At 37.1% G+C, this 14307-nt stretch overlaps 3 protein-coding genes across 3 annotated transcripts; 2 read left to right on the top strand and 1 right to left on the bottom strand.

Annotated features, from left to right (window-relative positions):
• The first annotated feature begins 2402 nt into the window (after positions 1–2402).
• Positions 2403–5855, top strand: LOC113302595 (polyadenylate-binding protein 2-like). The gene is made up of 6 exons (XM_026551528.1): positions 2403–2659; positions 2774–2876; positions 3501–3571; positions 4359–4550; positions 4641–4777; positions 5292–5855. Exons 1-6 carry the CDS (start codon positions 2507–2509, stop codon positions 5338–5340), a joined length of 705 nt encoding a protein of 234 aa, XP_026407313.1. The 5' UTR covers positions 2403–2506; the 3' UTR covers positions 5341–5855.
• Positions 5856–6168: 313 nt separating this feature from the next.
• On the top strand, positions 6169–8335 carry LOC113302594 (trihelix transcription factor ASIL2-like). Its single transcript, XM_026551527.1, has one exon. The coding sequence runs from the start codon at positions 6377–6379 to the stop codon at positions 7811–7813; it is 1437 nt and encodes a 478-aa protein (XP_026407312.1). The 5' UTR covers positions 6169–6376; the 3' UTR covers positions 7814–8335.
• A 2908-nt stretch (positions 8336–11243) lies between these two features.
• Positions 11244–14076, bottom strand: LOC113303385 (cationic amino acid transporter 6, chloroplastic-like). The gene is made up of 5 exons (XM_026552416.1): positions 13494–14076; positions 13138–13357; positions 12449–12779; positions 12005–12236; positions 11244–11831 (listed from the first exon to the last, which is right to left on the bottom strand). The coding sequence occupies exons 1-5, from the start codon at positions 13903–13905 to the stop codon at positions 11278–11280; spliced, it is 1749 nt and encodes a 582-aa protein (XP_026408201.1). The 5' UTR covers positions 13906–14076; the 3' UTR covers positions 11244–11277.
• Between the last annotated feature and the right edge of the window lie 231 nt (positions 14077–14307).

The raw sequence follows: 14307 nt of genomic DNA, 5'->3' as shown, positions 1-14307 counted from the left end.
TCAACAACGGTAGTTGATCCAAAAAAAAAAGGATCAACAGTAGAAGTTGATCCAATTTAGTGGATCAACTATGGTAGTTGATCCATTAAATTGGATCAACAATGAAAGTTGATCCATGTAAGAATAAAGTGAACTTGGCGTGAGTCGACACGCATCATCTGACATGGAGTCAGTCATGCTACCATTGTACCAGAAGTTCAACATTGGAAGAAATTTACATGATTTAAACTACAAGCATGATTTAAACCACAAGCATGATTATACTTATCCAAGGAAATATTGTCAACAATAGGAGTTGAAAGGATCAACAACAGTAGTTTATCCCATAGAAAATTGGGTCAACAACATGAGTTGATCCCATAGATGGATGAAGAACCGTAGTTGATCCCGTAAAAAATTGGATCAAAAACAAGAGTTGATCCCATAATGGGATCAACAATAGTAGTTGATCCCATAAAAAATTGGGTCAACAACAACAATTGATCCCATAAAAATGTATAAACAACAACCATTGATCATCACATGTAGCTTCATAAACAACAACAACTTCATCTCCTTCATTGCAGTAGCCACCAGCATTGTTCACCTAGCAACAAACCACAATATTTATCAAAAATTAAATCCAACAACAATCATCTAAAGCATAAATCCAACATCAACATGATATAAAAAAAAGTATGAAACATTAACCAATTAAGAACAATAATTGGATCCAACAAAAAGCTTCAAGGATTCCCATTAAACCATCTACAACTTTAGTTCTTAAACTTCCAAAATATAACCGTAACCAAATCTTATGACAAAACTTGATGAAAATGTAAAAACAAAATCCTGAATAAAGAAGACTACTAACCCATCAAACCAAGCTCTCTAGTATCTCCTTGGTGCTCCACTAGGTCACCAGCTCCAGATTTAGTTATTAATTAAGCTTCTACAAAACTTCAAATATTCAATTCAAAATCACCACAAAATCGAAACCTAAAATCAAATCTCCTGAATTATTAATTTCTCAACTGACCATCAAAATCACTCTTACAAATAAGGAGTATAAGAAGAAGAAGAATATAAACTGTTGATGATGATTATCAAATTGATTTCTGCATCTGAGATTTACTTCCGACGAAGAAAATATTTATCTTTGTAATTCTAAATGTTGTTGATCGTGGAGATACATATGGTTGTGGTGGTTGCGGTGGTGTGTCAAAATATGGAGGTGGTGGCAGCAGAGATGGGGATGGCGATGGTGGTGGTGGTGGCAAGGTGACGGTAATGGCAGGTAGGGTGGTGGTGATGGCGAAGAAAGAAGAAGTGAAAATATATTGTTTCCTTTCAGATCTAAAATATAAAAGTGAACATTAAAGTCTCAAAAGGGTATTAAAAGAAAGTATAAATTATTGAATTCCCTTATTTTTAGATTAGGGATATTAATATAGTGGACAAGAATATTTGTGAAGGCCCATCAGAAGGAGGGGCAATAGTTCAATTTCCACGAAAGATAATTAAAGGTAAAAGAAAGAGTTTTAGAGCATCTCCAACAGTGGAAGCTAAAAATCCTACGTGAAATTTTTATTTAGATCCTTATTTATGGGGTTACATGTATGTGGCAAAAATTGGGATGCTTTGCTTATGAACTATCTCCAATGGTGAGGTCATGTTTCTAAGATTTGTTATTTTGGATAATGATAAAATTGATTCCATTTTTCCTATTGGTTTAGAAATTTTTATTTAAAGATAAAAATTTAAAATATAATTAAAAAGGTGACATGGAGGTCATTCCCAAGGTTTAGATAAGACTTTCTCTAAGATCTTCGTATTTATTTTAACACCCTTCCTAATTAATAGGACCTGCCGTTGGAGATGCATTTTATGTAAATGAGGGTCTAAAATCCTATGTGTCATAAGAAAATAAACTTTTCACCCTTTATTGGAGATGCTCTTAGCAAATAAAAATTAAGAAACAAAAATTTTAGTGTAAAAGAGTGAAAACCAGAAATGAGTACTCAGTATCCGCTAAAAATCACATGAAAACTGAATTTCCGTAAAGTGAGGAATCCAAAAGAAATTTCCCTTAGCTACAAGGTGGATCAGATCTAATCAAACTTTAAAATGTAGCTAAAGGATATCGCTACGTTTAAATAACACAAAAGATCACAGTAATTGATTGCGCTACCATTAAGCTATATCCAACCGAAATCGCTTACCATTTTGATTGGACTATGAGGTTAGAGTTGTGTTTACGGAGCTATAAGCTTCTTTTCCACCTTTATTATTTGATCCATGCCTTGGTTTTAAACTTTTAATATATGTTACAAAAATGCCCTTAAAACCGACTCTATATAACAATAGCACCATTCCTTTCTGTCCCCCGTCCCTTTATAGGTGTTGGGATACTTGATAGAATAGAATACCTACTTAATCTCCCACAGCCGGAAAAAACCCCAAACTCAAAAACACAGAAGAGAGAGTTTTAGCGAGCGAGCGAGCGAGAGAGAGAGGCAGAGAAACCATGGAGCAACATCACGAAGACCACGAGCATGAAGAACACGAACAAGGTGAGCATGAAGTTTACGGAGGTGAAATACCAGATGAAGGAGAGATGGATGCTGATATTGAAATGTCTAGGGTTGACGACGATGATAATGATCCTAATTCCAAGGAGGTATATTCTGTTTTTTCCATCGATACCCTGATTCTTACTACTTTTGTTATTCTGTGAATAGTTTTCGTGATGGTATAAACGATGTGATTTTTAAGTTTTGAGTAATTTTTATAGAACTTGGAAGAGATGAAGAAAAGACTGAAAGAGATCGAAGATGAAGCTGGTGCACTTCGTGAGATGCAAGCTAAAGTTGAGAAAGAGATGGGTTCTGTTCAAGGTATATTGTTTTCCGCTTCACTCACTCACTCACCAAATCGCTTTTGTTTTATCTAGATTGAGGTTATGATTTTGGTAGAGTTTAGTAATGAGTCTTGTATGGGAGATCTGCGATGTATGCTCTTTTTTTATAGTTTACTATACCCTCCAGATAGAAAGGAAAGATTTTATCTAATGTACACAAAAAAATTAGGGTTAGGAATATTTCCCCTCTTTTTAGAGTTACTGATATTACTTAGGGTTTGATACACTGTTCATGATTATAGTCTTTTATTTTTTATAATGGTTGTATGTGGATGCAAATGGCTGAAGTTAGCTTTTGTCTGGATAAATTAGAGGCATTGTTAATTTGTTATCATATATGTGTTTGGTGTTAAATTGATGAAATTCATTCCACTGTTAAGAAACATGTTCGATTGTACTATTAGTTTTGTTTAACAACTCAGACTTAATTGCTTGGTGATTTTCCGCCGTTTCTCTGGCATACCCTCTGCTGTGTCACAGGTTGCACCTATTTAACTAACCCATTGGTGACATGCATAATGGCCTCCCTATTATTACATGCTGTTGGTTTTGTTTTTTAAGCTCTAATTTAAGTCTCTTGTATTGACTTTTGTATTTAAAGATCCCAATGGTGCTGGCGCTACCCAAGCTGAAAAAGAAGAAGTTGATTCCCGCTCAATATATGTTGGTAATGTGAGTGCAATTCTTTAACCTGGCATCATAATTAGTATCTGAAGGATTAGTAAATTGTCTTCTATTTTTGTTCTCATCTCTCTTGTATATTTTATTACTTAAAAGATAGAATCAAAGGGGGACGAACTGCAATATTGATGATTCAGGGACAACACTAAAGTAGGGTTTGCTAAGTTGAGCTAGGATGAGTGGTCATTTACCTCATGGTCATGGTCATGGTATGTGCATTACACAGACATTTGGGTTTGAGACTGCGTTGCTAGTCTTAAATCGACGGGGATAGTTAACACAAGAAGGAAGCGCTAAGTAGATGAATTTCGTTAAAGTTAGGTCACAAGGCTTATGGTATCCATATATTATTGGAATCTTCGGTTAATGGCTTAATGATTTGTCCTTCAAATTGTATGGCTCTTTTATAGTTTATAAGTGTCTCTATGGATTAGGAATGCCTTAACATGGTGGCTGCACTGCATAATTATCAGGACATGAAATGTTTTTTCCATGGGACCAGTGCCTCACAAAACCTACTAATATATGATATGATTGGGTATTTGGGCGCATCTGTTGACCTGAAGGTCTTTGTCATGACTCATCATAAATGTAGTGCTCAGTTGGGAGTTGTGAGCTCATAGTCTCATACACATATGCACATATTATGTTTCCATATACTACATATGTTCATGTTGTTTCCTCTGTTTGATCTTTGTATCCGTTTGTGTATATCTTATATCTATATTCCATGATGAAAGTAATTTCATCTTAGCTGTTATGACTTGTGCAATTTCAGGTGGACTATGCGTGTACCCCTGAGGAAGTGCAGCAGCATTTTCAATCATGTGGAACAGTAAACAGAGTGACTATTTTGACAGACAAGTTTGGACAGCCTAAAGGATTTGCTTATGTCGAGTTTGTCGAGGTTGATGCTGTCCAAAATGCTCTGCTTTTAAATGAATCAGAGTTGCATGGGCGTCAACTGAAGGTGCCTCATTTGCTAGCCAATCTTCACTCCATAGGTGAAATTCTTATTTTTCACTTGTCATTGGTATAACTTGAAATGCTTGTTCTGCAGGTATCAGCTAAGCGAACCAATGTACCCGGAATGAAGCAATTTCGGGGTAGACGGCCAGGCAATCCTTATCTAGGTTTTCGAGGACGGAGACCTTTCCCAGCAGCAGCCCCATTCTTTCCATCTCCTTACGGATATGGGTATACATTTCAATTCTTTTTCATTATTATTCTTGCCTCAAAATCCTGAAAGTATTATGATCACTTGGTAACTTATAGTCTCCTCTTAAAGCAACAAGATTATGAGGCTTCCATCTTGCCTGCCTCTTTAGTTAAGTTCATTATAAGCTGGGAAGGAGAATTTGATACTTTGTTGGGAATCAGCATATTCCAAAACGTTACTGGACAGACCAAGAAAATTCCTAGTTCCGTCCTTCTCTATTAGGGAGTTATTTTGTTTGCAGTAGAATAGAATCAGCACTGCGTTTCAGAGATTGCTTGCTAAATGCTGACATCTTACTGTTGACTATTGGGCCCATAAACTAAGTTTCCAGTAACAGGGTTATGGGGTTTCCTATAAACTAAGTTATTTTCAGATTTAGACTGTTTTGTCATAGAAAAACGAACGTCACTAAAACTAAGCTAATCGAATAATTTTGCTTTTAGTACCATTCTGAAGTTGGAAGCCATTTTTCTTCTGTTTTCTGTTGTGCAGCAAAGCTCCAAGGTTCAGGCGCCCAATGAGGTATAGGCCGTACTTTTGATGGCTCAATCCCATCACACCTTCAATCCCCTTGCCATGGTCGCAGAAGTGATGAGACTGATGGTTTGCTGGCTAATGTATGTTGTCTCTTCACTCAAGAAGAGGGGATTGCTTTGTATAATCTGAAGCAAGGGAAGCCCACTTCCCAAAGAAAAGCTTGTATTATTTTTCTTCTTCCGGTTGAAGACCAACTTGATTGTCCAAAAAAAATTTTTTTTTTCAAAAGATTCTGCAAGATATTTGGAGTCATTATGTCTGTCCCTGCCACTAGTAAGTTCCTGTATGGCTTTAAGTTTAAAAGTAGAGATGGTGGGTTTCTTTATGTTAGAACGTAATACAGTAGAGAGAAGAGATGGAAGATCCCATATAAGCAGGTTTTCTAATCTCTGTTTAATGGATGGATTTCTAATTTATTCTCATGTTACGAAGTAGAAAAAAGATTGCTGCAAGATTGTAGGTTTTGTGATTGTAAGGAAGTATTGCATGTTACTCTATCAGTCGGACGTTTTTGGGTTTTGAAGTTTTAAACTGGACCAGCTGTTGCAGTAGTGGTCCAAGCATAGACTCTTAGAATTTATTTTGTTCATTTTAACCTAGAAAAATCCCCTCAAATGCTTTGATTAGAAGACAAGTACTATCATTCATGTACTATATCGATTTCAGTTGCAAATCGCATTGTGTGATTTGTGTCCAAGGTGGTTTCGGGCCTAATGGTAGGCAGTGTCCACTTTGATCCCCAAACTTATGGCCAAGTCGAGTAGTTATTTTCCATGTCCATTGTTCTCCGTAGTTGATGATCCAAGAACTAGTGTAAGAATGTAGTGCCCTGTGATACGTAAAAGAGCCGCTGCTATATCTTCCATCCATTGCATAATTTGAAGAGGTGTGTGTGCATTTTCTGTTCACTTCCACCGTTGAAATCTTGCTTATACTCTCGTGTCATGTGCTTTCACAATACACACACACCAGTCTTATGTAACTAAGTAAAAAATCACAGAAGTCGTAGCAGGTGTTGTTGGTTGTGGCCGAGAAATTATATGGTGTGGTGGTTGTATGGCTTTGCTATCGTCATCCCCATCCATCCTTGGGTAGCGGTGGCGGATCCACTTCTCTCTCTCATCTCTGACTTCTCTTTCTCTCTCTCTACACCTAATAATAATAATTACCCCACCACCACTCAATTTTTCAATAATGTCCACTTCACCCACCACCACCTCCCCCTCCTCTTTCAGCTCCACCACCACCCATTTCTTTCCCTCACGACCACAACAAACCCTAACCCTAATTCCTCATATCTCTTCATCACTATGGATATGGATTCTCAAAATCTTTCTCCTCTCTCAACACCAAACCAACAACAAAAACAAACAACTAGTCCATCCTCCTTGACAAAACCATCGTCAATAACAAGAAGAGTACCACCGCCATGTTGGACACATGAAGAAACCTCGGCTCTAATTGACTCCTACCATGAAAAATGGTATTCGCTTCGTCGCGGGAATCTCAGAGCTTCTCATTGGGAAGAAGTAGCTGATGCTGTTGCTCGCCGATGTAATCTTGTTGTTCCATCCAAAACATCTGTTCAATGTCGTCATAAAGTTGAAAAGCTTCGGAAACGTTATCGAACTGAAGTACAGAAATCACTAATGACTCCTGCTCATCATCGATTTTCCTCGTCCTGGGTTTTCTTTAAAAGGATGGATTTAATGGAAAAAGGTCCTTCTTCAACTGCTACCGGTGTTGATGAAGATGAACAAGGTGGTGGTGATGAAGAAGAAGAAGAGGAAGATGATGACGATGAAGAACAAGGTGGCGGAGGCGAGGAAGAAGATGATTTCCGCCCAAGATATAATTTTGATCAGAAAAACCATCATAATACTGCTTATAATATGTCAATACCTAATTCCCTCAATTTGCCCAATTTGCGTAATTTTGATTGTTCAATCATGCCCAATGGCAGAGTAGGAAGTAGTAGTAGTAGTGGAGGGTTTCGATTTAGAATTCCTAGTGCAGAACAACAACAACAACGGAGGAGTGCTCCTAATTTTACATATGCCAAACCAAAGAATTATGGTGCTAAGTTTGATGAAAACGCAATGCCTAATTTTATGCCTAACCCCAATTTTACTAGTCCTAGTTCTAGTTCTAGGTTTACCAATGGCGGTGTTGGTTCGTCATCTAGGTTGAGATCTGGCTCTGGAAAGAGTAGTGGTGGTGGTGGAAGTAAGGGGAAGAGAAAAATGGATCCAGTTGAAGAGATGGTTTCTGCAGTTAGGTCATTGGGCGAAGGGTTTATGAGAATGGAACAAATGAAATTAGAAATGGCAAGGGAAGTTGAGAAAATGAGAATGGATATGGAGTTGAAACGGACTGAGATGATTCTTGATTCGCAACAAAGGATTGTTGATGCATTCGCGAAAGGGTTTTCTGCGAAAAAGAAGGCCAAGAAGATGTCTTCGCCACCTGATTCGTAGAGGAGTTATGGGTTCTCTGTCATTTTGTTTCTTGAGGGAATATATTGCTTATGATGGCTAATTGTTTCCGGAGAAGTGCATCAGTTGGGATTTCTATGCACCTAAGCTCTCATATGTCAAATTCGTGGCCTGAGGTATATAAATCAGTGAACTTCAGTTTATATATCCTTCTGATTTCTTACTCTCCGTGTTTTAGTAGTTAGTTAGCGTAAATGTTTTTCTATTCGCGTTCTGGATTAGAATTTAGCTTCATTGTCAAATCCCTTGCTGCAGAGCAATTAAGTTGCTATCCTTAAATTACTGTGAATCAGTTCTGGTAGAAACTTTCCACATTCAAGGCTAGTTTGCTTATTATTATATCTTGTACAACAATGGCTGGGTTACACTGATCATTAGTGATGTGTTTGGATCTCTCTGGTTACTGTTGATGTATTAGCTTCTTTGTACTTATTGTGTAATATTTGTATCACTAAACCTGGCTATGCATAGTTCTTGGAATCGGCTATCTATTTGTCGGTATAACCTAGAGTGTCCACACAGAATCTGGTTACTGCTGATGTAATACCATAACATCATCCCTATTATGGTATTATCTGATTTATCATTAATAGTTGCATTCGCTTCTTACATGTTAGCCAGGAATCTCCAGCGCTGACATGTCTTACCATAGAAAGATGTACACCTGCTACATATTGAATCTTTTATCTACACGTCTGAATTTTTGCTAGACCTTCTCACATGATCCCGGTCACATGGCAACTTTCTCCAGGAAGCAGATTTCTATCCCATTTTTAACAAAGATTAGGCATATTACCAACAATGTGGCTTTAGTAGTAGTTGTAGTTGACCTAAAATATTTTTTTATGGAGTAAGAACAAATCTGTTCATGTTCTTTAAATCGCTTGCAAATCTGTTTTTTCCCCGCTTCACAAGTGCGAAGTTAGGGTTGCAAAGAGGACATATATGTGTACCATGAAACACTAACTTATTATTCCTTGTTCTATGTTAATTTGTTAGTTAATCTCAAAAAGGTATATGTTAGTAACATATATATGTAACATGAAACACTGAACTTCTTCATCAATTTGTTAGTTAATCTCAAAAAGGTATGTATTAATAACAAAACCCTGTGTTGTTTTTTAACTTATGTTTATTTAAGAGGTTTCTGTATACATCTGAACAGCAAAACCCTGTGTTGTTTCTCATTGTATTCTGCAGACATGTTCACTCTTTTGGCTATTACAAGCTTACTGGGTTACTGTGATGATTTATTTGCTCTGATTTGTTCTCATGCAACAATCTGTCTGGTATCTGAGTTTTACTCACGATAACTTAGTAACTTAGTAATCAACTGTGTGAGTGATGTATATTCTTTTGTTTATTAGGAAATATGTAATTAACTCGGATTGGTAAGTGATGTCTATTTTTTCTTTTAATGCTGAAAGAGGTCACCTGTCATGATAAGAGAGATGGAGAAGAGTGCCACAAGCACCTTCTCTTCTGTTCTTCTCTGTTTTTCTTAATTATTCATTCTACCGTCTTTCTTTCAACTGGTTCTATTTGAGTATTATAGAGTTGATTTGTAGACATTAGGTGTACCGCATAGTCAACTGGTAATGGCACTCAAAACATATTGTAAATGTTTTGGCACCCAAAACTTATATAGAAGTCAGAGAAGAACTGACTTTGAAATTCTGCTTGCAATCATTTAATTGAGCTGAAGCACAATTGTTGGATATCCATTCTTCCATTGGATATCCATTCTTCCATTGGATATCCATACTCCAATTTATCCAAAATCTCTGGAGGTCGATTACAACCGTATTCATTTCATTGCTTTATATATATATATATATATATAATTTTTTTTTAAAGCAGATTTCACATCTCCCACCATTTGTCAAGTCTTCCATTGCCCCGTGATAACATTACTACATAGATGTATCCACACGGCCCCAGTTAGGGCTGCACATGGGTCGGGTTGGGTCGGGTTTGGCCTCACCCACCACCCGACCCATTGCTGGTGGGTAATTGAACTTTTCACCCGCAACCGACCCACCATAACAATGGGTCGCTTTTCACCCGACCCACAATAAGGCGGGTTGGGTCGGGTCGGGTGGTGGGTTACCCCTCATATTTTATATCTTGCGGGAAATTGAAATTAATTTCAAATGAATCCGTAAATTTATTTAGAAATTCAAGAACAATCAACAATACATAGAGTTCAACTAGTTGGGAACAAGTTTTAAGTTGATCCATACCTTCAGTTCACTAATCAAGATTCAAGAACAACGAATTGACGAAGGAAGAAGAGTCTCCGTGACTCTGTCTCTGAGAAGGAGAGAAGAAGAGGCCGAAGTGATAGGTGTGGGCTGCGAGTGCGATGCTTAGTTAGGGTTAGGTATTTTATTTTTTCAATCCAATGGCTGAGATTCATTCTAGGATAGAAAATCTAAGGGGTAGCATGCTAGGGAATATTGGGCGGGTTGGTGGGTCGGGTCGGGTGAAGGAAGTTCCTACCCGCAACCGACCCAACATACGGTGGGTTTTCACGTGCCTCACCCATAGTCGACCCATACCTAGGTGGGTCGGTTCGGGTACGGGTATTTTTCGACGGGTGTGGGTCGGGTCGGCGGGTCGAGTCGGTTATGTGCAGCCCTAGCCCCAGTTATACATTCCTTAATAAACTCCTTTGTGTATGTCACAAATTCTAGAAAACGTTAATGTTGTTAGTTGTTACCCTTGTTCCCTCCCACCTCACACATTGTCAGAATTTGTTTCCTCTTTGTCACACGTTTTTAGTAATTACTGGAGATGACACTATAGTCCGATTTTAGTTCCCCTTAAAAGAGAGGAACTAGTTGTTCCTTGTTCTTGAGACTGAAAGTTCGTTAACACTCTGTGGTTTTATTAACTAGACACGTGTTGTGAAATTGGGCAATCCATTGTCCAGGTTCTTTTGAGAAAACAATAGAATTTGAAAAGCACAACAAAAATGATAAGAGGAAATGGAGAACAGTGTGGTTTTTAGCTATATGCCAAACCGACGGCATTCATCTTTTCATATCCAGTCTCCATATTCAGTTTCTTCTGGTGGTTGTGGATGATATGGTGGGCAAAAAAAGTGATGGTGAGATTACGAGAACAAAACAGAAAGGATAAAGTTTCTAAAGCTAAGATAAATGGGAGAAATTAAGAATACAAGTTCAACCCTTTTCCATCTCTTTCTCACCCTTTTCTCTACAAACAAAAAGGAAAATCAATAATTTTATTTGTGTATTTTTTGCTTTTTTTTCATAATGAGGATTCCCTTTTGGTTGATAGGAATTGAATGAGATCTACATTGTGATTTGTGAGTGACAACCAATTAAAAGGATGGCCATCTAAAAAAAAAAAGAGGAAAAAAGTAAAAGAAATAGGACAAATGAAGTTGCGAAGGATCAACAAATCTTATGCATGGCTAACTAAACCAATTGCAAATCTACCTTACTTTCTTGTTGAATTGAAGAACTTGATGGTGGGCTCACTTGATAATGACTACTAACCCTAGCTTGATCTCTTTCTTCTTCACTATATGTTGAATGGACACCATAGAATATGTAGAACAAGATAATTACACCGGCCCATATTCCAAATCTTTGGAAAGACCTCTTATTAAGGGAAGTCATAAGAAAAATATTCCAAGGCATTAATGGTACTGACCATATTGATGGACGGTAAACGCTAGGAACCTTGTAATAGAAAAAGGCGGTGATTATGATAGAGGCACTACCAAATAAAGTTAAACTCCACCATTCTTCTCTCAGTTTCCATGACATAGAAAAGCCTATGGCACTTGATGACAGGAGCAATAGGAAGACTAGTGTAGAAAGTGAGTTACACACGTTGTTTGTGTCAACATATCTTCGATATACTAATGCATTAGCTACGAGATATAAGACGAGTAGGGTTCCGATGGAGATCATTTCAAGTACTATGCGGAGTTCTGTGAAGAGTGCAATTGTTGCTGTGCATACCCCTTCAACATGAAAGATGAAAAAAAAAAAAAAAAAAAACTCATGAGAGGGAGTGATACAGAGATTTTACTTAGAAACTTGAAAATCAGAAGGTGAAAACAGGCGCAACATTGTGAGAAAATTTCCTAAATTTTTAATAGAAATGAGTATATATAAAGATGAGATAGAAACTCACCCAAGAAGACAGTGGCATTCATAGGAGTGCCGGTAGAAGGATGAACCTTAGCTAACCAAACAGGAACAAGCCGAGCTCGTCCTATCACACATAAGTATCTAGCTTGACCTAACATAGCAACTAGAAGTGATGCTACAATCCCTAAACATGCACCAGCTCCGACAATGTTACCCGCCCATTTCCATCCAGCCATCTTTTCGAAAGCGAAAGCAAATGATGCTGTATCGGATATCTAAGGACAATCGAAAAAGAAAGAGTAAAGTTTCTTCTAACTTTTTGAATGCTAGGTCGATCACTAGATCAACATAACTTTAACATAATTTCTCAACAACGCTTAAACGCGGAAATCTTCTCATATATGATATCATCATCAACTGATCAAATCCTATTCCGAAAAGGAAGATCCATATATATATATTTATACTTGTTTGGGATATGTACTACCTCATTATATGGAACCAACACGCATAAGGCCAACGCCATCAAACAGTAGAGCACCGAAACAATGGCTACAGACCCTATGATGCCTATAGGAAGGCTCTTTGATGGGTTCTTGATTTCTTCCGCGGTGGTCGAAACGGAGTCATAACCAATATAGCTAAAGTACACAATAGCTGATCCATCAAGAACACCTTTAACGCCGAACGGAGTCAATCCTTTCGGTTTTATCAAGTTTTTAGCACTTCCATTGTAAAAACCAGCAATTACAATCAAACAGAAAAAGATAACATGGAATACTGTCATGATCAAGTTCAGTATAGAACTCTCCTTTGTACTGCAAAAAAGAAAGTAATTAAATCCCATATTAGTTAGACAGAAACAAAACCCATCAATTCAACACCCACTTAATTAGGTTCAAGGCTCACTCAAGTCATATTAGAAATTAATGATGTTGTCCAATGAACATAACTATTGGTCCTAACTAAATTCCAAAACCTCAAATCAATGTTATATTTTCCATCATTCTGTTAATGGTTAGACAATACAAAATGGCCACTTAGCTAGTCCACGAAAATTTTACACCACACAAAGAAACTCACAAGAACAAATTATTGTCCAATAAAATCAAGGACGAAAAAGAAAGTGAAAGACAACAGTTACATATATAAATAAGGAAGAGATCACGATCAAACCTATGACAAAGACATAGAGTAAGGACAAGTATAAGAGCAACAGCTGGGAAGTCCAAGTTATTATAACCTTCTGTCAAACCATCTACTTCAACTCTCCAGGAATTCGGGTCTACGCCTACTGTTCTACAAAGATACTCCGTAAAACTTCGAGCAACAGCAGCGTTAGATAACACGTATTCCATTAGGATACTTAATCCAGCAAAATAACCCACAAATTCACCTGCCCTCGGCCATTTTTCAATATGAGAAGAAGAAAATTAATTAAAATAAAGACTACTATATATGTATATATATATATATCAGTAAAACTCAAAATAAAATAAAATGGAAACATTTATCTATATGATCATACATACCAAAAGTTACTCTTAGATAGCTGAAGGCACCACCAGCAACAGGTATATTAACGGAGAATTCGGTGTAACATAAAGAAGAAAGAAGAGCGGAAACGCCAGCGATAATATACGAAATGAAGACTGCAGGACCTGAAACTTTATGAGCTACTTGTCCTGTTGTAACAAAAACACCAGCACCAAGCATACCACCAACACCAAGAGCTATTAAATCATGCCATTTAAGTTTTCTTTTCATGTCTGAACCTGATCTCAACCTAACTTGATTTAGTTCTTCATCTGGTGTCCATGTAGCTAACATTCTTTTTCTCAGTTTATGTGGTGTTTGAGATAAAGAGTACACATAGTTGAGAAATATGTTCTGAGATGAAGAGAAACAAGAAGAAGATGAAAATTGTGTTGGTGTTGTTGACATGTTTTTGGTGTTTGTTTGAAATGAGTTTTTAGGTTATTCTCTCTTTGGTTAGCTTTCCACTCTAAAAAGACTCGAGGTGAGATATAAATACTAAATTCTAGGATGATAGAATTAAAAAATTTTCATATAGCTACTAGTATAGTAATTAAAAAGAAGCTCATCATTACTATGAAATAGACCTAAAACAATGCACTAGATTTGGTGAAACCCAATTGTTGATAAAGTATGAAGTAGATGGAATCCAGTGGCTAGAAACTTTGGAATTGTTTCGTGATATATGTTTCTCATGCACTAAGATGTGTGTGGGCCCTAAAGTGTTATAGGGTGAAAAATAAAAACTTGGTATCTTGGAAGTGATGGGGGAACTTCAAGTACTTTATACAGTATTCTCTTCAAAGGTCA

Source organism: Papaver somniferum, chromosome 8, assembly GCF_003573695.1.
Source record: "Papaver somniferum cultivar HN1 chromosome 8, ASM357369v1, whole genome shotgun sequence".
NCBI classification, from domain to species: Eukaryota; Viridiplantae; Streptophyta; class Magnoliopsida; order Ranunculales; family Papaveraceae; genus Papaver; species Papaver somniferum.
The sequence above is the reverse complement of the archived record's forward strand: the minus strand, read 5'-3'. Positions and strand labels throughout refer to the sequence as shown.